At 36.7% G+C, this 25,367-nt stretch overlaps 1 protein-coding gene across 1 annotated transcript in view; it reads left to right on the forward strand.

The window, feature by feature from the left end:
• The window catches only part of CALCR (calcitonin receptor), a 59,945-nt gene that overhangs the window by 14,716 nt on the left and 19,862 nt on the right, over positions 1–25,367 (forward strand). Inside the window, exons 5-7 of the mRNA XM_072784768.1 lie at positions 623–714; positions 8,467–8,593; positions 24,557–24,710. Coding sequence (XP_072640869.1) covers positions 623–714; positions 8,467–8,593; positions 24,557–24,710 — 373 coding nt within the window. The remainder of the gene's footprint in view (positions 1–622; positions 715–8,466; positions 8,594–24,556; positions 24,711–25,367) is intronic.

Raw genomic sequence — 25,367 nt, forward strand, 5'->3', positions numbered from 1 at the left:
TTGAGTTTATATTATTAGGTTAATAGAAATTAAAAATCATTCTGTCTTCCTGAATTAACATCTGGACCTGTATGACACCAGTTTTCTTGTGGTTAGTGTTTACCAAGATCAGCTTTTCTCATCCTTTTATGTTCAATATTTCTGTATCCCAGTAGTTAATGATGTTTCTTATAAGCAGCATATAACTGTTTGAAAAATCATTGACTTTGACCAAATTATTTTAGAGATGAGGACTACTGAGACCTAGAGAGGTGAACTGACTGACTTATGAGAGTCACACAAAGATTTAAGGATGAGTACTCCGAGTAAGGAATAGCTCTGATAAAAAAAAAAAAAAAAAAAAAGAATAGCTCTGATGACTCCAGTCTTAGATTCTTCCCACCCTATCATGCATATTCTAATACAACTGATAATCTTATAATATTTAACATCTTAATCCCAAATATTATGATTCAATATAATTTAATTATCTGAAACATTTGTTACCATTCTGGTAGATTTTTTAAAGGACGAGAACTGTTGTTGATTTACACTAATATTAAAAATAGAAACTATTTTCCCTCCTCTACTATCATTTATTTGCCTGTTTATTTTTATAACTGTTCCATTCTTGTTGTTTCAGAATGCATATGTTCTGTACTACTTGGCTATTGTGGGTCATTCTTTGTCGATTTTCACCTTGGTGATTTCGCTGGGGATTTTCGTGTTTTTCAAGTAAGTAGCCTCATAGCATCTGCTTTTTATTTTCTTCTTTAAGGTACTGAAATAAATGGCAAACTGCAAGAGTTAGGGGAAGGGTGATCCTCTGCAAACCACAAGAGAAATACAACACTGGGAGTTATGAAATAGCACGGAAAATGAAATTAATTAAAACATGCTTTTTAACCCCATCTCTGAGGAAAATAAGATGGATTCATATAATTTTCAAAGGCAGTGTGGCTCCTTCCCAGAATGAAACAGTCCTATAAACCCCATAAGTACATTGTATTAACATGTGGAAGGCTAGGCTCCACTCACAGTGGTAAGGTTGCAGGAAGTATTGAGGAGACGCTCTTCTTTTACCTCTATCCTAAATATGGAGGCCATGGCCAGAAGCTCAAATGTACCTTGCCTAATTATGAGTTGTATCACAGGTAGATTTGGCCAGAAGAGAAGTGTTGCTATTTGGCCAGAAAAGAAGTGTTGCTAGTGAGACCAGGATAGTGTTTAGCCGTAGAAGGAAGAAGGTAAGGCTCCCTTCTGGCCCTGACTCACTCAGCTGGGACCAAGGAGAATCTCTGAAAGAAGAGTCAAGTGTCAATGTTTTGCCCACAAAAACTGAGCATTTTAACTGCAGTTATAGACTAAGACACTGTGAGGAGTAAAATCCCAATGAGATTTCTATTCTGAGACCATGTCTATGCACTTGATTGCATTATCTATGGCAAAATGATTAAGTTGATATAATATTGATTTTGTAATAATGGAGAATTTGAAACTTTGAGTCTGTTTTTAGGAATGACTTCATCATGCATGTGAGATAGTAATATATGTTAAATTCAGTCCTAGAAACATCCTGAATTTGGTGTGATTTCTTTAAATCAAAGGCATCATGAGTCACTATATCCCTTTCCTGAAAATTCTGACAAATTTCTACACTACTCTTTCCTTCAAGTAATACTTTCTGTAGCTGTGGTGGTATTATACAAATGGTTAAGAAAAGTTCCTTCATAGGTTCATACTACAAATAATCCTCCACATTTTAAAGATGTGATAACGCAGGACGCCCGGGGTGCTCAGCGGTTGAGCATCTGCCTTCAGCTCAGAGCCTGATCCTGGGATCAAGGATCGAGTACACATGGGGCTCCTTGCACGGAGTCTGCTTTCCCTCTGCCTGTGTCTCTGCCTCTCTGTCTCTCTCTTTCTCTCTCTGTCTCTCATGAGTAAATAAATAAAATCTTAAAAAAAATAAAGATGTGATAATGTAACTAAATATACAGTGATTCATTCATACATAGTATAACAAATTTGGTTTTTGTTAAGATCTTATCATGATAATACTAAAGAAAATTAAGCCAAGAGGTATAAGCACTCCCTGAACACAACTACTATTTTTCCCTTGATCCTTTTTATCTTTTTTTAAGATTTTATTTATTTATTCATGAGAGACACAGAGAGGGAGAGAGAGACAGAGACACAGGCAGAGGGAGAAGCAGGCTCCGTGCAGGGAGCCTGACATGGGACTGGATCCCGGGTCCCCAGGATCACGCCCTGGGCCGAAGGCGGCACCAAACTGCTGAGCCACTCGGGCTGCCCTCCCTTTTTAATCTTTGTCTTCATCTTATACCATTATCGTATTATGTCTATATCTTACATAGTCAAGGTTCTTATTCTGAGCAAGCAATGTAATTGGGTAGAAATTTTTTGTTAAGTGATTAATAATAAATAAATAATAATTTAAATAAACAGAGAATTAGCTCCTTCCATATATGGTTTAACAGGAGAAAGATATAAACAAAGCAACAAGATATAGGGGATTAATTACTAGAATTAGATTAGAAGAGCATTTTCAATTATAATCAGAATATAGCAGAGTAAACACATAGCATGATTAATCTTGGAATGTCTATTCATTTTTCAATTGCACTTGGCCACGGTGAATAAATACATCATCATGGCTCCCATACAACTTTGATTAAAAAGTCTGTCACTAAAAGTCTAACCTTTAAAAATTTTAATATAACCATAGAAAAAAATTGAAAGGAAAAAAATTGAAAGAACAGCCCCCAAATTTGTAATGATGCAACTAATAAATGTATTCAGGAGTTTAAAGATAAAAAATGTCAAGGGACATTTCTTAGTTCTTTATTTCTTTAGTCACTTAAATAAGTGATGAGATGTGAGAGCCAAATCAGCAATGAAAATAAAAATATTACTTCAACATTCATTTCTATTTTAAGCCACTGAAGATGTGTGTTTAAAAGTGCAGTGCATAAGCAAAGTAAAATATTTCTCAACTCCAGTTAGACCCAGAACAAAGTTAATCTGGCCAAACCTTCAAGCAAATTTGGGGGCAGAACACAACTACTTCTACTGTCTAGAAAGCACCTAATTTTGTCCTATTGTCTCTCAGTTCCAAAAGCCTACCAAACAGCAACTTAAATCTTGGGAGGAAAACTAAGTCTTATTGATTTATAATCTGAATACAGTAAAGGGAAAGCAGAAACTGAAATAGCTTGTTCTCCAGAGCACACACAACAAGAGACAAATAGGTTATGAAAAACATACATGCTGAGATATCAAATATTCAAACCTAAAAGCAGTTACATCTGATTTTTATACTTGTTTTTAATTTTATCTTAAGCCTATCCAAACTAAAAATACCAAGGGCATACATTTTCTTAAAATTAAACTATTAAAAAATTAAAGTATGTTTCTGAATCTTCGGATTTTTTTCTATACATTTGCATTTCATAAATATTAAAAGCAAAAAATAAAAGGTAATTCTAATCTATCACTGGATTTTATCTTTTAATTAGCAACATTTTCCCAGAATTGTTTTCACATGTTCAACACCACCCTTAAGGTCTTTACTGCTTATTACAATGGAAGCTTTTATGATTTATGCACTTAAATGGCATCGTCTGTGTGAAACCTGAGCAAAAATATAATCATCACTCCCTTGCTTAATTCTACATTCCCAGGCTTGAGTTATTTTTGCAAAATCCAATCAATTTCATAAAACTTTCATGAAACCAAAATGAGGAGTTACACCCAGCTCCACTTTTGAAACCTAATGCCCCATTCATAATCATCTCATTGAAATCTCTCTCTTAACTCATAAAATGTGCCTTATAGTGTCTATAAAAAGGAATAACCCTCCAGGTGTCCCCCTCAAACCAGCAGGCTAAGAAAGCCTGCAGAGGAATTTAAAGTTACTAAATATACAGAAGGCTGTGGAACTGCCAATACTTTGCTGCTAAAAATCTGGAAAATTACTCATATATATATATATATATATATATACTCATTTTCTTTGCAGGAAAAATAGGAGCAACAATACGGAGAGAGATTAAATAGAAACATCAAATTTATTCAGCAAGACTCCTCACTACTAGATGCCAATAGTAAATGTCAACAAGAGAGTTAAGATGAAGATACCCTTAGGGAAGACTATCTTAAGAAAGTCACATAAGTGGCCATTTATTTGTCTTTGTTTCCTGACCATTTTAAGCAAATTTGCAATAAAATTCACTTATCCCATCAGTTCCACTTAGAATTTATCAATTGACATTTCTATGGAATAGTCCTAAATTACTAAACATCTCACTGTTTTCTCTCAAGAAAGCACAATAATCGAACATTCATTAGCATCCATTTTGACTGCTTGATACTCATGCCTTACTGATCATCAAATTTTGAATATTAATTACTCTTGCCTGAAAGTGAATAAAGATATGTGTTGGAAGACAAGAGGTGTCTTTATTGCATTACATTGTCTATGTTACATTACATTGGCCATATCAGCACAAAAGGAGGGTTTCCACTGGGACTTGCAGAAGCAATACTGATTCCTCTCTACTTACTCAGTATTCACTATTATTCTCTGTCACATCTACATGGTGGATGGAGAGATAACACTTTATCTTGTACTTGTATAGTGGCCAATATTATACATCTCTGGTTGTCTTCCTATTGTTCTAGAGAAACCACTAAATCAATGGCACCAAAGATAGCCTCCTTTCTTCCAACCCACCCTTGACATGACAGGACACAAAAGATTAACTGTTGCTCATGTCTTGGCAAACTGTTCATTCATAGAACAGTAGTAATAGGAAAAGAAGTAAGAATTTTGATTGAAAAGGAATTCCTTAAGTATAGAGATTGTGTGCTAAATCCAAAGGTTTAAAGTCTCTTGTTGGAGAGGAAAGATGTATATAATGCATTGGGTTTCAGACTTTTCTTGGAGTCTTAATGTGATCCATTCCACATTCCCTCCCCTCTCCTCACTTGTCTTTCATTGTAAACAAGATATGATAGCTAGGTAAAGGAAAATGTAGAGATACATTGAAACATATGACTACTTGTACCGATCACAATGGTTATTCCAATGCATATTTTTGCATTCACCAATAAATTCAAATGACTTTTACTTGTTTCATGACTTGCTTCTTCCCTTACTTACTTTGAATGTGACTGTAATGACAGTCTTATAAAAGACTAAGCACTGCTGTTCCTTATCCTATGATATCAAAATGGTTTATGCAATCTGCAAAACTCCGGGCAAGTATAAATGCCTTCTCATACAACCACAGGCTCCCCAAAATCACACACATACATACATAGGGTCCCAATTACTTGAAACAAATTTTTAGTGTGGAAGATTTACACCAAGCAAACTAAAACCATGAAAATAACATTTAGTGTTATCCTTAAAATATGACATCTTGAGATTCATACCTAAGTAAATCATTATCTCTTCCTCACATTTGAGTGAGTTTGGTTGGGCCAAGACAGAAGTAGATTATGTTGTCTTATCTCTGCTATTAGAGATTCTATAGTACTTGGTTTCCTGCCATTCAGAGAGTAAGCAATGTTCTATCTATCTAAATACCTATTTCTTTTAATAAAGAGGAATGAGGTATAGCTAAGATCAGATTTGTGCTATTTTCTACTTAAGACATTTCAGAGCTGACAGATCATGTTCACTGAAGCAACAAGATGCTTGCATTGAGAACTAAACACCTAGTTATTTATGTTAAGTTCAATTAACCTCTTTAGCATGCTATACCTCTCCTTCAGAACATTTATCATAAGAGTAAATAAACAATTATGTAGCATATAAGGTCCCTGAAGACAGAAGTGGTCTATTTTGTTCACCCATATCTCTAGCATCTACCAGAAGGTCTGAATCATATGGTAATGTGTATTGGATTATTAAATGGGTACACAGTAATATGTGTTGGATTACTGAATGAATTTTAATCAACTTAAAGTACCGCTAACTTGCTTCAAAAAGCTGAGTGTAAATGTCATCAAGTAAGTGTAATAAAATTTTTTAAACTCAATAAGCAGAAATTATATTGAAATTTCTAGACACGGGAACTCATATTATATACTAGTTATATTCTTCCTTTGGAACCTAACAGTTTATCTGGCTTTAAACCAGATCATTTTCTCATTATGTACATAATACTGCACTGAATATAGGTTTTCCCCACTGTTGAACAACAGCATAATGTCCAATATTAGTTAGTTAATACCTATAGCAAGAACTTGGCAAATGTTCAGTATGATACAAAGTATAAGATATGAGACAATATAGCATTCAATGTAATTCTCTGATGTACTGGAAAGCTGTTTACTGGTCACAGCTTGAAGAGGAAAACAGCTCTTATGTAAAGATTTTTAATTTAAAAACATGAGTATCCAGCCCCGCAAGGTATCAGACACTGTTCTAGGTGGACAAAATGAATTCCTCTAGCATCCCCAATCTGGCTAGAGAAACAGAGAAAATAAGAGGCAATAAACAGATAGATGATATGTCAGGAGGTGGTGTTAAGAACAAAAAATAATAAAGCAGGGATAAAAGAGCCAGGAAGTAATAAGCTAAAAGTGGAGGAAGTATATTTTTGATTTACACAGAAGACTAAGCATTAACCAGTCCTTTAAACTGATGGCATATATCAGCAGATTATTGAACTCTTCCTGGTCAAGAGAAAACCAGGCATGAGAATAGCAGCCCTGTATGATGCAATCATCCATACTCTTTAGTTCTGGATAATGCCAACTGTTGTTGGTTTAAGCCGGGGTGAATTCAATAAAGAGACCACCGATATCCCCCCCTCCCCGTGAGAAGAATTATAAAATGCTATTATGACTATATGGAAAATGACAGGTCACAGGTTTAATGTAGCAGTTGCAATATTGCAGAGTTTATGCAGTGTAAGTGGGTATGATATTTCACATAAATAATTTTTTAAAGCCTTAAGTTTGCAACCTACTTTTATAGTACTATTATAAAACCAATTAGGTTTGGTTTATTTAATGGAGTTTTCTGCTGCTAAATAAAGTAGTAAGTACATGGGTGTGTTCATGCCATGTGTGTGTATGTGTGTGTGTGTGTGTGCGCGTGCGCGCGTGTGTGAATTCTTCTCTAAACCTTTCCTGGATAAAAAGTTCTGCATTGTATCCCTGCTCAACAAGTTGCAAATATTTAAATATTCTGTAGTAACTATTTACTAATGGCTATGCTTCCTGAAAGTTGAAAGATGTAGCTACAATAATCAAAATATGCTCTAATAGTTACCCTCACTACTTAAATATACTTTTTACTGCAATTTATTATTTGAAACTTAGGAAAGCATTGTAAGTAAACCCAGACCATTCTCATATTTCATCTTTCCCCAGAATTCCCGTTTCAAAATTCCTGGAATTCTAACTTCATTCCATGATTTTCTTAAGGAATGGTTACTGTGATCAACCATTGGCATCATTAACTGAATGTTTTAAATTTTCACATTATGCTAAACATTTTTTGACTGGATCAGTTATGGTAAATGTGAGATTTTTGTTCATCAAGAATAATCATTCCAATTTTGTTATAGCCATCCTGCAGGGCTTTCTCCATTTGCATCAAAAAGTGAAATAGGATATTCAAACTAATGTTTATTTATGTGATCATTCACACAAATACATATGTACAAGCTTATGAAGTGGAGGAGAAAGGACTGAAAAATCCAACAAATTGTTTCGTATCCAAAAGGTGGGAAATGGCTATGCCAACAAGTGGCAGCATTTGGATGGGTTTCATCAGATCCAAACCACAATATGCCTCATAATGAGATCAAATTTGAGCCTATTTAAAATTCTCTGACTGTGTCTGAGCTCCACCATCAGGAGGATGTGGAAAGGGAGAACCACAGCGTTGATTCTAGTTGGAATATGAGAAATAAGAAGATATTTGAAGAAATGGCAAAAGGGAACAATGACAGAGACATAATAAAGTCTGTGTCTGATGGGTCAAGGACACGAATTCAGTACTTCGTTGAGGACAACCTTGGTTCTGACTTCATGCTCTGTTATCCCATTTGCCACACAGTTTCTGCCTGGTTACATCAATGAATATTTGACTTTTCGTCTAAAGCACACTCCAAACCCTAATGGTTTCTCTTGTAAGAGTCCTTCTCTTAATTAATTTCACAATATGTGTTATAATTAAAAGTGATTTTATCACTCACTCTTTCGGTTATTGTATGAAGTCGCCCCGAGGACTGAAAACTATGACCTACTGTGACTGGAAAACTTGTTTTAAAAATCAGGCAGAAAAGTGGTAATGAGTCTTAAAGATAGGACCAGCCTCACTTATTTCTATAGGTCTCTCATCTATTGCTAAAAGAAATATTACAAATATTAGCAAAATGTTTTTTTTCCACGTACTTCAACATTTTGGCACTGGTTAATGCTTTCTGTTACCTTTTCTTCCAGGAGCCTTGGCTGCCAAAGGGTGACTCTGCACAAGAACATGTTTCTGACTTACATTCTGAATTCTATGATTATCATCATCCACTTGGTTGAAGTAGTACCCAATGGAGAGCTCGTGAGAAGGGATCCGGTAAACACTGCATCATTTGCTTGTTATTTATTCTTAAGGACATAGTACCTGTAAATAGTGAACATGCTGCTGTTGTCGGACTTAACCAGCTGTTTACATGTGCTGCCATATTTACTTTTACAGTTGAGTTTTGCATTGCACTAAACATGGCATATCATTTCTATACAGTTATCAGAAGTAATTGCCATAAGCAGTAGTAAAGGGATGGGAATAATTCAGTCATAGCCAAATAAGAATTATAGAACAAATCATGAGTTTTTACTACTAATTAAAAATGTATTAACATCCTATGGGAAGTGAACATGTCTTGTGAACATCAGACAGTTTGAGGTATACTAAGGCAATGTCAAAGTGTGTCACTAATGGGTTATGGGTATGCCTATATAGTAATCCCCTTAGCATCCTGGCACCAGGCTGGGCTTGTGCCAGTCAATTGAGCTATGAGTAGCTATGCATTTACTCTACTAAGCCACATAAATACTATCATATTTTATGTCTGCATGTCTTGAAAAAGTTTTATATACCCTGAGCTGACTCACTCTCACCTCCCAGTCTCTGCTGATGATTCCTAATAACTATAACCCAGAGGGCAAGGAAGCCCTGATGGAGATGTACAGACGGGTTTCTCTGGGCCCAGGGCAATGGGGGCAGGGTGGAGAGTGCATTTGAAAGCACGAACGGAAGCTATTTAGTACACAATGAATGACCAAGGGATATTTTCATTTTTGTTTCCCTGTTTAACTGTGTTATGCAAGCATCTGTAGATAGCCTCATCTTTCAAACTGGCATTTGACAGCTTTGCCAACCCAAAGACAAAAATGCGTGAAATCTGCCCAGAGCATGCATCCTGCGTGACAGTGGCATGGCATGGGAAAGCAGCTTAATTTGGCTTCTAATGAATCCACAGTGTTAATAATTTTTTGCAGTGTGAATATATCCAGAAAGATAGTATGGTCCATCTTTTAAAACCATGGCATCTGTTATCAGAGACAGTCTTATCTTATCTGCAGAATGTGATCTAATGGGATTATCTTGATCAGTTTTCTTTCTTAATGTCAACTGATTTTAATAAAAATGATTTCATTTCATCTAGTCTTTCCAAAATTCCAGCAAAGGATAGATATTATTCCCATTATTAACCGAGTAAACTGAGTCTCAGTGAAGGGACAGGTACTCTGTATTATGGTTATTTAGAGATGGGATTCAAACCAAAACGTGTCTCACTCAGAAGCCCATCCTCTCTTCTATATACTACATAGTGCTCTTATGGATTTCCTTAGAAAGATGTGTTCTTAAAGAAATGAAAAAAAAAAAAAAAAAAAAGAAATGGGCTCAGCCATTCCAAAATGATAATTGTCCATAATTGGATATATACAGTATGTTTAATTAGGGAAGCTGACTCCTACTAAGATGTAGAAGCAATTAACTAAGCATTTCTCAGCAGAAAAGACTCAAATCTTTGGTTTCCTATACCCCATTAAGTGTGGAAATCCTAAAAAAGTTACTATCTGCATGGAATAGGACAGGAAATGGCACGTTAGCACTTTAGTCATTAAGTAATCAATCGTGGGAGCAGTGCTCAGTCATATTATGAAGTATTATAAATTCTTGAGTAGGCTCTCTCCCATCTCTCTTGTGAGGGGTCTCATACCCATGTATCATTCCACCAGCCCACTCTCTGGCTCTTATGGAGAAGAGGGCTTCTCGCCCATTTTAAGACCATACTAAACCTGTTATCTTCCCCAAATAGTCTAAATTAAGGATTTTTCTGAATTTGCTATTGAATTACAGAAGCCATTTAACCTTATCCATCAATGAGAAAAATAAAAACTTCTCTGCTTACTTCCAGGAGCTTGTCCTGGAGTCCCAAAAGAAGCATAAAGCTTTTAAAAATCCCCAAGGGTACAATATTGCAAGTGATTGCTCACAGGGTTGCTGCTAACTCTTGGCCTGTAACTAATGCCCTAGCTCTCTGCACTTGGCTTCCCTAACCCATCTAGTGTACTCATTGCTCTTAACAGTCTTATGAGTTATCATCACTGGATGTTCTCACTTTCATAGGATACATTAGGGACAGACATGCCTATATACTTTGCCAGTCATCATACAGGCTGCCTCCTAGCTACTACCAGTCAGCCCAGCTCTGTCTTGCGGCTTCTCTATTGCCTAGAAACCTAAAGCCTATAAGCAGATACCTAGGGACCCAGTTCAACCCCTATGCAGCTGATCTCCTGGGAGAATATAAGTGTAAGAAGAGAGGAGCCAGAGAAATTAACAGGAAGTTTTCTTACGGAGGAGTGAGGGTGGCTCTGTCGCACACAGTAGGCAACCTCAAAGTGACCTAAGTTTGAAAAACAGGAAAAAAGGCTTACCTTTATGGCATGACTAGCACCTGGTTTTGCCAATCAATATGTCAACCTAGCAAACGTTACTTTTAGCTATGCAAGAACAAACTCCCTAGGGAAAAATTGTAAAATCTTGAAAGGTAGAATTTAATCCAATCAATCAAGTGTTTATTGAGTGCTTAAAACTCAAATGTTAGTCTTTAAGGTAAACTAAATTCATAGAATTTGGGGGAAAATAGCTATTTATGATATCCTCATCACAATCCATAGGAATGGAACATGTCTCAGGTGGAAACAGCTTCCTATGTCTCACAACCATACCTGGGGGAGGGGGAGGTCAGCCCTTTGTTTACCTATTTCCCAGTGTTTGTAGGTTGTTGTTGTTTTTTTTAACAGAAAACAAAGGAGCAAAAAGACTGTGTGCCTGAAAGAGAAGCCTCCTCTCCTCTGAGAGCAGACAAAATGAGAATAAGCCATTAATAAGCCACCAACAGTGGGAAACAGGGAACACCATAATATGTGAACACCCTCTGCCCTCTTTCACATTTCCAAAAGTCTTTTAATTCCATAAGACAAAATTTGGAAATTTGCACCTTTTACCAAATACATATAGTGTCAGCTAAAAACAAATTACTATAATGACAGAAATTAATTCATGTTTGTAAATTGTGAAGTATACACATGGCCCCCCAAAACTAGGTCATTTGTGTTTAGTACATCTTCTATTTGAAACAGTCATTGTTTTCCAGTGAGATATTGCTAAATCTCTTCTCTAACTCTTCATATGCAAACAACACAGGGCTGCTCTGTCTAAGCAAAGTTCTTCAACAAAGGGCAAGAAAGAACCCTCAGATAGACATGTCTTTTATGTTTTCATCCTTGAAACTCTTATTTACTATCTCCAAGAGAGACAGGTCTTGAAATTTATGTTGTAGCTCACCTTGAAAATACATATTCTGTCATAAATGCATTCATAGAAACCCAGTTTCTTAAATATCATTTCCTATCCGGAAGACTGAAAGTGAGTTGCAGTTGAAACTATGAATTCAGGCATCAAGAAAGGAGAAATTTTTCCTCTTGTAATATATTTAAATGTATAGGAGATAAACAAGAAATAGGAAAAGTTTAAGAAGGAAAGCACCATCTTCCCTAAGAGTAAAGTTCTCCACCTCTAAAGAGACAGACAAAATAACTTCTCAGCACTGAGAATCAAGTTGTCAATATATTACTAAGTCACATGGAAAATTATATATTTAGAATTTACTTTAAATGAATTACTTGAAATATTGCATTTTTCTTTAAAAAGTGATACTCCAGAAAACATTAGATTAAGGTTCTCTATAGCTAAGAAGAGTGGAGACAATAAAGACAAACCTAAGAAAAGAACAATAACAAAAAAAAAGCACAGGTACTTTTTGAAAAAGGGATGTTCTTGGACATTGTCAATTACAAATATTGATTGGAATTATAACTAACAAAAAAATATAACCACAGCCGTAAATTAAACCATATTTATCAGTATTCCATTTATCTGTCATTCGGGTATGTGTCTCCTTTAAAAAAAACAAAATACATAATTTTTAAAGACACTTTTTCTCTTAAGCCAACTAAAGGCAGAATTGTGGATTGTTTTTTCATTTTGACCCAATTCTCAGGTCACTGAATCAGCAGTTAAGAGGCAAAAAGATTTTCCTTCCAGTGCCCAAGGGAATATATTAAAAAGAAAGTTATTTCTTGTAAAAGGAGGCTGCATCATCCCAAATGCTGTTGCACTACTTCTTTAAGAGTTTATTTTGTTGGGGGCAAAATAAAACAATGTTCTCACTCCTCAGTAGGGAATCCCCATGGGTCATGGGTTTGTGGTCCCTTTCCCATCAAAGAAGCTAGTTTCTTCCCTTGGAAGTTTTTTAGTTAGGCAGATTCTCTCCTGTAAAACCAGGGGTAAGAATTTCATTCCTTGACATTCTTTTTTAAAAAGTTAAACTCAAAATAACTCATGGCATAAATAAGGACTGAATAGAGCCTCAGTTTATTGAGTGATGTGAAAATTGCCCATTGTCACTTGTGTCATTTGAGCATTTCATTTCCATAATATCTAAAATTTCATTTTCTTGTTCTATCTGCTTATTTGATGATCTTCATGTAGAGAGTCAGGAGGCAGAATTAAAAGCATTGTTCTTACTGCATCTAAAGGAAGCTGGCAGCATATTTGTCATTTGCTAGAAAGAAATGTCTCTTTGAACTTTTTATCTGGGTCTAAAAGGGACAATACATGGAGATTAGTTTTTACTGGGAACCTGGGCACTTTGCACTTCAAAAGCCAAAATAATCCAGTCACATTCTCTATAGCCTCTTATATAAGTAAAGTCAAATGAGTCCCAAGTTGTGAAAAACAAAGTCAATTTCTTCTAGTTCTAATTTGTTCAAGACAGTTGAGTCACCAGACTATGTCAGAACGTCATCCTAGTCACAGGAAGATCAGTTTGGAATGCATGTCCAGAACTGAGACACCAGAGACAGATGAAACCTAGGATTGGAAACTGAACTCCTCCTCCCCAGCCCAGAGGAGGCTGGTGCAAGGGAAGCCATCTCAGTGTGATAGAAGTGACAGGGACAGCAGAGTTTTTGAGATGAGAGAGATCAATGCAGATAAAAATAGACTGGAAATATCCACTTTAGTAGCCTATGGAAGAGATTAGACTGGGAATGAAAAAGTATGATGGATTTGAGGAACAATGCAGAGAGAATGATGTAAGGAAATGAAATATCTTACTCTGGTCATTTTTGCCGTTTCACTTACACATCAAAACCAATAAATGGTATTTTAACCAAGATCATATAGTGCAGAAAAGTAGGGAAGATTTCTTTATTTCTTTTAAAATTTGTTATTTATAACTGACCACTTTCCCATATGTATTTGTAGACTTTATTGCTAAAATGTCTATAAACATCAACCCAACCTCCAGTTTCTCTCATCTGGCCATTCTGGGTGGTTCCTTTGCACAGGAAATCAGTGACTTACAAATGGTACCTTGTAACATGGTTTACGTAGTGAGGCTTCATGTCAACATTTGCAGCTAGCTTCTCCTGCTTTGAGAAGGCTATCATGAATTTCTTATAGATTTGTTTTCATTCTCAAAAACCTTCTAGTTGATTTAGAAGGAATTTTGTACCTTCCCTTGGCAGTACACTCCGTTGGTTCATTGCTAGAAAGCTATGGAGCCAGTCAGTTTGATATTTGCTGTACTTAGTTGGATTGCTCCAAATATTATAGCATTGATCTTACTGATCTTACAAGACCTCAAATCTTAGCTCTTCTACTTACAGATTATTCTGCAACATTGAGCAATGTAACTTAACCTCATTTTTCTAATGTGTAAAGTGCAAATGATAATAGGCACCTTCCCTATAGAGACATTTGTGAGAGTTAAATGAAGTGATACACTTAAAATCTTCAAAACAGTCTGGCACATAAAAACTCTCAAATGTTAGCTATTATTATTTATATAATACTTGTTACCATTGTTGTTAGGCCTTAAGCACTTGTCATTTTCTCACCATGGCACCTAGTTTCATTTCTGTGTTATATAGCATAGATTTGGAAACTCAGAGCATTTGCAGAATACTGCTTAAACCCAAAAGGGACTAAGTGTAAAAGCAGAATGCAGAGAATATTCAGAGGCTATTAAATTGGAAATAACCAAAAGGGCAGTGGTCTGAGAAAATAAAACTAAGTCAGTCATGGCTTGTGAACCTCTAGTGAAGAGTGACATAATACCGTCATTATACCATACAGAGAAAGACCCTTGAGCATAGCAAGCTGTTAATTTGTACTCCCCTGTCGCATTCATAACAGGTTTTTGTTTCCATCGTGTGTATATCCTGCTTTTTGGTTTACTGTGGCTTTGTTTTCTGAACGCTTCCAGAGTGCTTCTTTTCCCAATTTGTGGGTCATCTTCCAAAGTAGGTAGGACTTTTATCTCCAGTGCCTTTTCCCCCCAAACCCACTGAATCATGAGTATAGTTCCACAGATTCAAGCTCATTTTCTCTGAGGCTTTATCAGAAATCAACTCAGGATTGCATGATAGACTCACATTTAATTGAAAATGTTACATTCTTAAATTCCTCTGGAAAAAGGCTGCAGGACTTCTTATAAAGTTATCAAATGCTGACTTTCTGACGGAGATTTTTCCTCTTCATTCGGCTAGCCTTAAAGACTGTACAAGTTGACAGTTTTCAAGTTCATATGAGTGCCTTTTGCTCCTTCATTTATCAACTGTACTGGCATCTTGACAAAAGATACTATAATTCCTTCTCCTGAGGTTTTAGTATCCATGTGAATCAAAGCCAGGACTTTCCCCACTGCATTGTTAGTCTACTGGAACGTAGACAATTAGGATTAGCAGCACCGGAAGGCCAGCAAAACAGAAATCAAGTACATTGAAGAAATTCCTTGTATACCCTAAGTCCATTCAAAGAGCAGCCCCCGGACCAACAGCACCATGATCCCCAAGTACTTGCTAGAAATGCAGAATCTCAGATGGTCACTCGTGAGACCATCTGAATCATAATCTCTACTACTGGGGCCCAAGAACCTGTATTTTGTCAGGCTCTCCCAGTGATTTTGATGCATGCTAAAATGAGAGAAAATCACCCCCACAGGATGATAACTACCGGGGACTCCTTTATTATTTACACTGAACTGGACATATTCAGAGGCTTGCATTATAAAATGCTGTCAGGAACTCATACTCCTCTAAGTCAACCATACCTACCCCTTTTAGAATTTAATATTAAGAAGTAGATGAGGGGCACGTGGGTGGCACTAGTTGGTTGAGCATCTGACTCTTGGTTCGGGTCAGGATCTCAGGGTGTGGAATTGAACCCCACATAGGGCTCCTCACTCAGCACAGAGTCTGCCTGAGATTCTCATTCTCTCTCTCTCACTCTGCCACTCCCCTCCACCCAACAAAATAAATAAATATACCTTTTTAAAAAGGAGTCGATTAAAGGGCATTTTCAAGCTTGTAAAATATATGAAGGCATGGAGAAGAAAAGTTAAGCAATATTCCTTTTCAGTTCTCCACCTATCAAAATAACCCTCTCACTTCAATAGAAGAGAGCTGGGAAAATTACCAGCCTCATTGAATGTCAGTCTCATTTAAGCCATCCTCTCTGGTAGACAAACAAAACATTTGCCTGTAAATTCACAGCATGTTCACTCCAGTTCCAGATAATTCAGGGAAGAGCATGGAGATGCAGCCTCCATTTCCCAAAAGTTTGTGCTGACACAAGACAGAATGATGTACACACCACATAGGTACAAGAGGCAGAACAAGCCAGAGACATAGTGCCAGCTGGTACCTTGTTTATACACATATATATGTTGGTCTGCTTTTCCTGGAACATTCACAGAAGAACAAAAAATGTGATTTCCAGAAACATAACAGACTCCAACAAAATTGACTAGACGATCAGAATCCTTTTTGTTTTGGCTTTTAGTTGTGATTAACCTCTCTCTCTCCCACAAGGATTTTCTTCTCTAGTTTTTACTCACCATTCCTTCCTGTCTCCTAGTTCTTCTGGGTAGTTTCACTGCAGTTTTCACTTGTGATCAATCCTGGTGGTCTGTGTGGAAGTGACTAGAACATGGACAAAGTCTTAATCCAAGCATTCGCAGGAGATTGCAATGTCCCTGCAGTCCTGACTGCTTTTTCCAAAGGAAACCCCCTTATTGACTCTGAAAGTATAAAATATCTCTTCCATTTCACCTGGGCCCAGTATGGCATGTTTCCCTGAAGAAACTGGAAGAAGCCCTTTCCAGTATTTCCTGATCCACACAACATCCTGAGACACCCTTGACTAACACAAAACACTTCCCTGGAGTAGTACTATTACAACTTCCCCAAAAAGTTCTAATGAGAAGTTGCCCTGAAAAAAGTAATCAAAAATCTCCCTCATAGGAAGATAAAGAGACCTTGAGCATTTAGAAATATCATTTAGAAATAGAAACACCTCAGAAAAGAAAATTTACACTTTTGTGACTAGAGCAAAGTAAATGCTGGTCTGAAAAGCAGACATACTATAGGCAAGATCCTATACTATTGGATGAAAACAAGAAGGTGGAAACCTTCACAGAAAACTGAAATTTGAGGGCATGAGGCACCAGGCCAGAGGTAAGATACCTTTGAAATAAATATACCACATTCCAGAGAAACATTCTCATTTCTCCCTCTGAACTCCGCATATTTGGAATGTAGTTCAATGGTTGATATGTTGAAGAAAGAAATGACATTCCTAATAGCATGAAATAATCAGTCACCTAATAAAGACACTTATTTAAAGAATATAGCGGCAGCCTGGGTGGCTCAGTGGTTTAGCGCCACCTTTGGCCCAGGGCCTGATCCTGGAGACCCAGGATCGAGTCTCACTTCGGGCTCCCTGCAGGAAGCCTGCTTCTCCCTCTGCCTGTGTCTCTGCCTCTCTCTCTCTCTCTCTCCCAATCTGTGTGTCTTTCATAAATAAATAAAATGTTTTTTTCAAATGAAAAATAAAAAAATAAAATTCTCTAATAATCAAAATTATCCTCCAAAATCCCTTAGATCATGTATCAAGTACAATATATATTCCTGTACATAAATGCTTGTGCACACAAAAGTTTGAGGATACTTCGGGTTGTTTCTCTGGGCATCTTTCTCTGTTGGGAATGTGGAGTTCCTTGCTTTCAAATAGCTTCCAGAATGATAAGGGACCACTCACAAAAGAGAGAAGATGGCAGTGATAAAATAACATCACTAAATTTTTGCTAAATCTTTTTGGAAACTTTGTAAAAGTGATAATGTTTTAGAAGGAAAAAATCAATAGAAAAGATTAAAAATGCAAATCCTTGACTCTAAAAATGTAAAATAATTTACCTTTCTTTGACTTCATACCAAAATATTCAGATATCTCATCCTCCCCTAACATGTCTCAAGATACAATCACAATTTCAAATAACTAAGAAAGGAAAGTAAAACTCTTCTCGCATCCCTCATCTCATCAGATCTAGTATTTCCCATTTTGTCTGGTTCAATAGTGTTTACATGAGTGAGAAATAGACACACGTCCCATCATATCACAGAAAATGGGAACACTTGTAATCTTTTTTACATAAAACGAAAAGCTAATTATGAAAACTTTCTTCAATAGTAATACTTTAAAATGATCCTGAAATCAAAATTCTTTCTCACAGATAGGGGGCAGACCTATGAAGGGCCTGTAAAGAAGGACCTTTTTGAATCATTTGAGAGCAGGTTTTCCCTTGATTTTCTGTTTTCTAAAGAAGTGCTGTTTGGAATGGTGGGGTGGACAGAAGAGATACTGAGTACATTTGACTCAGACAAAAGCTTGTTTTCTTTTAATTGAAATGACAAGGGAAGCAGCAAAAGACATACTTTTAAATAGGTCTCATATAAAGATGGCCATTGTAGAAAAAATGTTTCAATTGCATATATAAATAGTACTTCAGTGGAGAGCATCCATCTTCCTGTCACATGCAATTGAATTGAGCTGATAAATAAGTCTTGCATCTCTCCTTTATGAGAAAAAAAGGTGATTATGGATTTTACATGTAATAAACTCAAAGGCCTTGAAAAGTTCTGGATAATTTGCATGCAGTGTAAATAATTGAAAAATGTGAACCATTGTGGCAGAGCAAAAAGCAGGTGTATTATCAAAATTAAACTACCAGGTTTAGAGCTGACAGTATTTTTAAATATGTTATTTAACCATTATTTCAAGATGGGGAATGTATTAAGATAAACTGCAAATCATGAAGATTGGAAGTGTCTTCGGAAAGAGGAATTTGAAAGAGTTTGAAGAGCTCTGTGCAAAGAGAAGGACCTGCTTTTCCAGTGCTCTAGGGCATAAGTGACAGGGAATTTCTGACCTTGGCAATGCTACCTTCTAAGATACCAAAACTTAGAAGAACATGGCAGAGACCCAGGAGGGCACCCCTGCCAGGGATCCTGCCCAGCATTGTAAGGTTTTTTTATTGATGTCAATAGCCTGATTCCTTCAGAAATTTGCAAAAACCATAGGCCTGTTAGGAAAAAAAGGACCCTAGAATTCATTTGTCAAATCTTGATTAAGCAGCTCTTTTTTGAAAATAATAAGCAGTACTTGAGAAATAATCAAATTAGGTGTTGAAATACTTTCAGTGGACTTTATAAACACTACCCAAAGCCATATTCATTTAAATTTAATTAAAATCTACTGCTCACCTTCTGTATAAATATTATTGGGTTTAAATTCTGAGGGTGGAGAGCAGAGAAACAGCAGAGACAAAAAGATGATCAAGCAGACACATAGTTAACAGCAATTACATGTTCACTCAATATGTAACCTAAATGCCCATTAAGTAAAATTTAATAAATAAATAAATAAATATCCATAAAATAAAATTTAATAAAAAATAAAAAGTTTAACCAAAACCAACCACAAATCTTTGTTATTCAGGGCTTGTTTTAAATGTCTTTTCCTTCCAGCGAAATATCTAGAGATTGACTTATCGATTCTTCTTCCTTGGCTAAGTAAATATAGTTTTGTACCCTGCCTTCTGTGCAAAAATGAACTGATGAGAAAACATTTTTAGAAGCTTCAGGGAAACATAAATAATCATGTTTAATCACTGGAAATTACTCTGAACCTATAGCAAACTTTAAACATTTTACTTTAAAGCACGACTTAGAAATAAACGTGGCATCTTTGACTTGACAGAACTTATACAGAAACTGAACCCATTCACCTGACTTTGTATTTTACCAATGAAAGGGAGATATTGCAAGGATTTTTTTGTAAAAGAGAAGAGTTTTTGGTCACATACAAAATGTTTATGTGAATGAAGTATGCACTGGTTTGGCCCATGCCAAAGATTTCCAGTGGAGAAAGCCCACTGTTGGCAGCACTTCTCTGGGCCTTCAAGACTCTAAGTTTCTTGGGAGTAGGGTCGGCATTTGACAACTTTAATCTTCCAGCCTAATGCCTGCATCCAATACAAGATTTATAAGTATTTGTTATGCCACCTTCCAAATCTGTATTTCCCATGTCCTCCATCCCCATTCCCTTTAATGTTTTCAATCGCTCTACTCTAAGATTTCTATGAATGATAGAGTAAAATGTGTAATTCTTTCCAGAGGTATGGCATTTAAATAAGGAAAACAGTCTTAAGCTAAAGAAATGAAATTCTGTGGCATTTCAGACATTATGAAGATGGTGGAATAAGTTCTGGGAGGCAAGATGGTATTCCCTAGATCCCTTTTAGACCTGGTAACATACCCATAGGGCAAATGGTACCAAGAATGGATCATGGTAGATTCTTCAGTGGCTTAAAAGTAAGATACAGATTGGTACCTACTGTTGCCTATATTGCTTCCATAGATCAGTGCTGATTTCCTTTCTACTTCTCATCCCCAAATCCTTCCCTTATCCCCAGCACAACAGAAGAACACCTCAGAACACTGACTACCTGTCCTAAGGTTGGTTTTTCTAAAAGACCAAAAAATTGCAGAGCAGTTTTCATAGGGAGGCATTCTTCCCTCCATTGAAGGGGATTGTTTGTTTGTGAGATTTACTTATTTATTTGAGACAGAGAGAGCGTAAGCAGAGAGAGGGGCAAAGGAAGGGAGAGAAAAAATCCCAAGGAAACTCTGAGCTGAGGGTATAGCCCGATATAGGGCTTGATCCCATGATCCTGAGATCATGATCTGAACCAAAACACTTAGCCGGTGGAGCCACCGAGGTGCCCCTCATTGACTGATTCTTAAACATATTGACACACAATATTTTCTATGCTATACACATGAGAAGAATTTTCTTGAGTGTGGTTGGGAGATATAATTAGAATAAAATCCACAACTGATCATCAACATTCTATAGAACTTTGATGTTGACTTAATTTATTAGACTATAGAAAATCTTTGTTCTATAACAAAGAACAAAGACTATACCTTATTCATCTTTTTAATCAAATTACTATAAAAGCTTTTTATGTCATTTGATGGAAAACATAGATTTGTCTAATGAGTGTACCTAATCAAGAAAACTGTAGGATCTCTTCTCTTGATAGTGACACTATTGCTCAACAAATTTTATGTTCTATTGAAATATAATACAGGGGATCCCTGGGTGGCTCAGAGGTTTGGCACCTGCCTTCGGCGTGATCCTGGAGTCCTGGGATCGAATCCCACATTAGGCTCCCTGCATGGAGCCTGCTTCTCCCTCTGCCTGTGTCTCTGCCTCTCTCTGTGTGTGTCTTTCATGAATAAATAAATAAAATCTTAAAAAAAGAAATACAATACAAAATGAAAACACTAAATGATGATACAATTCATCTGAAGACAAAGGGATAGTATTGCTTTTACTTCTTAGGATACATATCATTCAGAGTAGAATTATCTCTTTGTTGCCCATATTAATGAAGAAAATAAAATAGAGCATAATTCACAAATTCCATATAGCTTTGGCTTGGAGCATTTGCTCTTTTATTTGGGATTGATCTAGTTATAGTCAAATATAGATTATTTCTTGCAATTTGGGAAATCACTACTCTAAACAAAATTACAGTATTGTGACTGCTTCCTGAAAGAATAGTAAAAGCTATTTAGCTTATTTGATCTCAAAGTTAATCTCTTATTACCTCATGCTGCTAAGCAGAAAATCATTCCAGAATGATGGGAAGGACTAACCTTAGACAAGAGGCTCTATCTGTCTATCGAATACTTGGTTTACTCCATCCTTGAAGGAAAGATTGTAATCAAGTCAGAGATTATATGACTATACCTTATTCATCTTGATATTCACAGAGTTAGTATACTTCCTGGCTCATAGGTTCTCCAAAAATGATTGTTGAATGCAACTGAATGACCTTGAATATCTCAAGCATGTGATTCTTCACTAGGAACCTACATTAGAAACTCCTAAAATATTTTGAAAATACACAACGGAGATGAGGTCTGGTTATGTAATATTTTGTAAGGGTTCCCCAGATGATACTGATAAACAACCCCAGTTATGAACCACTAATCTAAGTGGTGACCAATTTTATAAAAATTTTAACAATCATCTTGATCTTCTAGATATATCCAATTATGTCCATGCTATGTTGGAGGGGGAACTAATAGACTGGTGATGTCCAGAATTTCTGTAAACTTTTGAGCCATTTATCCTCAAAGAATACTTTACCCTGAACCCAAATACAACTGATTCTCATTATTCTCAGATTCCATGTTTGCACATTTAACTACTTGCTAGAATTTATTTGTAAGTCCAAAATCCATATTCTCGGTGCTTGCATGGTCATTCATGAACATGCACAGAATAGCAGAAAACAGAGTCACTTGATGTACACATTCCCAGCTGAGGTTGAACAAGGCAACATTCTGTCTTATTTCATCTCTCAGTGTAAATGTCCTCTTCATGGTCTATTTAATGCCATGTTTTTCACATTTTTTTTTGCTTTTTGTTGGTGATTTCACTGCTTAAAATAGTCCCCAAGCACAGTGCCTAAGTGCTGTCATATTCCTAAGTACAAGTAGTCTGTGGTGTATCTTAGAGAAAAAAATAGATGTGTTTGATAAGTTCCCCTCAGGCATAAGTTATAGTGTTGTTGGCCATGAGTCCAATGTTAACAAATCAACAATATATATTAAATAAAGTATCTTTAAACAGAAACAAATAAAAGTTATATATTGATTGGTTTATGAAAATATTTTGACCAGAGGCTTGTAGGAACCTAACCCTATATTTTCCCTAGGAGCAGTGGCTCAGTATTTGCTAATTCAATTTTTGCAGTAACTTTGTAGAACATAACTATTGTGAATAGTGAGGATTGACTGTATATAAAACATGAAGCCAAAACTGCTCTGGATGACAAAAAGCCACATATTTGCACGAGGCTATCATCTTATCTTCTTCCTATCTCTTCCTCTACAAGTGGCAGCCACCAAGGCAACCACACTGGAATTCCTGATCCAGAAAGTATAGGGCTTTCAAATAAGAGTAGTCTTCAAGATGAATCCAGAATATTGACTAAATTTCTTATTTCACCTATATTTTTGAGTCCTTGTGCACCTAGCAAGTATTTGTAAACAAATGCAAACTAATATAAAATTAAATCAAATAATCAGGAAGGTATTCAGGTGAAAAGAAAAAGTCAGTGCCTTACTAAGCCAAATATAAATTACTTTGGGATCACCTGATGTTTTGAATCCTCTGCACTACTGTTCCACTTTGGTCAGAATCAGAAGTCGCTTCTGTCTCTGAAAATGCAATATTTGCTTTCTTGTGCACCCAGCTGGCTTTTCTCTGTTTTATGAGTCCCCAAAGGACTGAGAACATTGGATTTCAATAAATAAATAATTATAGCTATGCATTAAATAGAAATGTGCAGTCCTGAAAAGGTTAGTGCAGCACTGAAAGTCATGTTATAGCTACCTTACTTTGTAAAAAAGAAAGCCTGATATCAGTCAAATTCAAAATGTAATAGGGAGCAACATAATGTAAAGCAGAGCAATTGGTAAAATAATAACGCAAATAATCATCCCTAAAACCTAACATCTTGAATGGTAAATGGTGTTGTCATTGTTGTCAGAGAAAGTTAAGCATAGCTAAATATCCTAGAGTAGTGATCCTCAACCAGGAACATTTTTCTCCCCAGGCTATATTTGGTAATGTCTGGCGACATTTTTGGTTTCATTAATGGGTAGGGGATGCTACTGGCATCTAATGGACAGAAATCAGGAATACTGCTAAATACCCAACAATGCACAGGACAGCACCCCACAACAACAAAAAAAGTCATCCGGTCCAAAATATCTGTAGTGCCAAGATGAGAAGCCCTATTCTAAAGGTGACTATGAAATAATTTAGGGTATTCTGTTATACAGTTTAGACAATGATTATTTCTATACAGACAACAATGTGTGGCTGAACTGGTTCCCCCAGAGATGTGGCTCCTACATTTGCACTGAGTACTAAGCAAGGATGCTATTCCTAATCTCTGTGCACCAAACATGTGGATTGCTAGAATCCTATATAGAAGCTAAGCCTCCCATATGAAAACAAAATTACATCAGTTGGGTTCAGCATAGCTCCTGGCTCATATATGAGAAATTTATCACTTGGTTCTCTCCTCTGTATTGCTAACGAGACATCAACAACAGATCAATGAACTTTAGGAGCATCATTAACAATTTCTGGGTTATTTGCCTCATTAGCCACAGATAAAGGGCCATAAAAGTCATGTGAAAAACCCTTGGATGCTCTCAAAAATTACGGACCTCAGAAATATTGAAGGGAAATCAACCTGTCTAGTCTATATAAGTCACCAGAATGAACAGGAAAAGAACAGTTTGAGTACTAGGCTTCCATTGCCCTAGATGGCTATTTACCTGTAATACTAATGCTCTAGGCACTATCATTCTGATTTGTGGATATAGAAGGCAGCACATGTCCACAGATGCTTGGAAAACTCCTTCACACCCTGAATGTAAATACTTTGGCTTATTTTCACATTTACCCTCTGTTCAGTCATCCCCTTGCCAGTATCTTCCACTGACTTTCTCCATTTCTTTCTGACAGCTGAGCTGCAAGATTTTGCATTTTTTTCACCAGTACATGATGGCATGCAATTATTTCTGGATGCTCTGTGAAGGAATCTATCTGCACACACTCATTGTGGTGGCCGTGTTCACTGAGGAGCAACACCTGCGGTGGTATTATCTCTTGGGCTGGGGTATGTATTTTTTCCAGCTGAGTTTCGAGCCACCCTCACCTCTGTCTCATATTTACAGTCTTCTTCTAGTCTTGGTCTCAGAAAATGATCAGGGGTCTAGGTATTGTGAGGAATGATGGGACACAGGTGGGGGCAGGAGTTCAGTCTCCAAGAGAGCTTGGTAGAAGCCCTTTAACAAGTTCATATGGATTGTGATCAGCATGGAAGTCAGTGCAGAGAAGTGTGACTATGCATTTCTCTAGGAAACAAACCCAGCTAACAGATGGACAAATATGTCCTGAGAGAAGATCTGATGAGACCCTCCCTTCAGTTTTATTTATCACCAGTTTGTAGAGCAAAGGAGAGTTTCATATTTTGAATCCTGTATCTACTCCATCCAGACCACCTCCCTTTCTCAATCCACCAGCAGGACTCCTCAGTGAAAGGTCAGGAGGAAGAATCCCACTGAACAATAGACCTAAATAACCTCATGGGACTCCAATTGGAGCCTACCTGACACCATAGCGCATGGCAATGACTCTGAAAGGCCCGTGGATGGTTGCTTAAGTCATGGCTGCTTCTGTACAGATTGACTAAGGCAGGGTGCTGAGGTCAACGAGGCCATGCTGGAACTTCTCCCCTTTCTCCAGGGATGCTAAAGTCTAGCTCACTCTAACT

This window comes from Canis lupus, chromosome 18 (genome assembly GCF_048164855.1).
Source record: "Canis lupus baileyi chromosome 18, mCanLup2.hap1, whole genome shotgun sequence".
Classification (NCBI taxonomy): domain Eukaryota; kingdom Metazoa; phylum Chordata; class Mammalia; order Carnivora; family Canidae; genus Canis; species Canis lupus.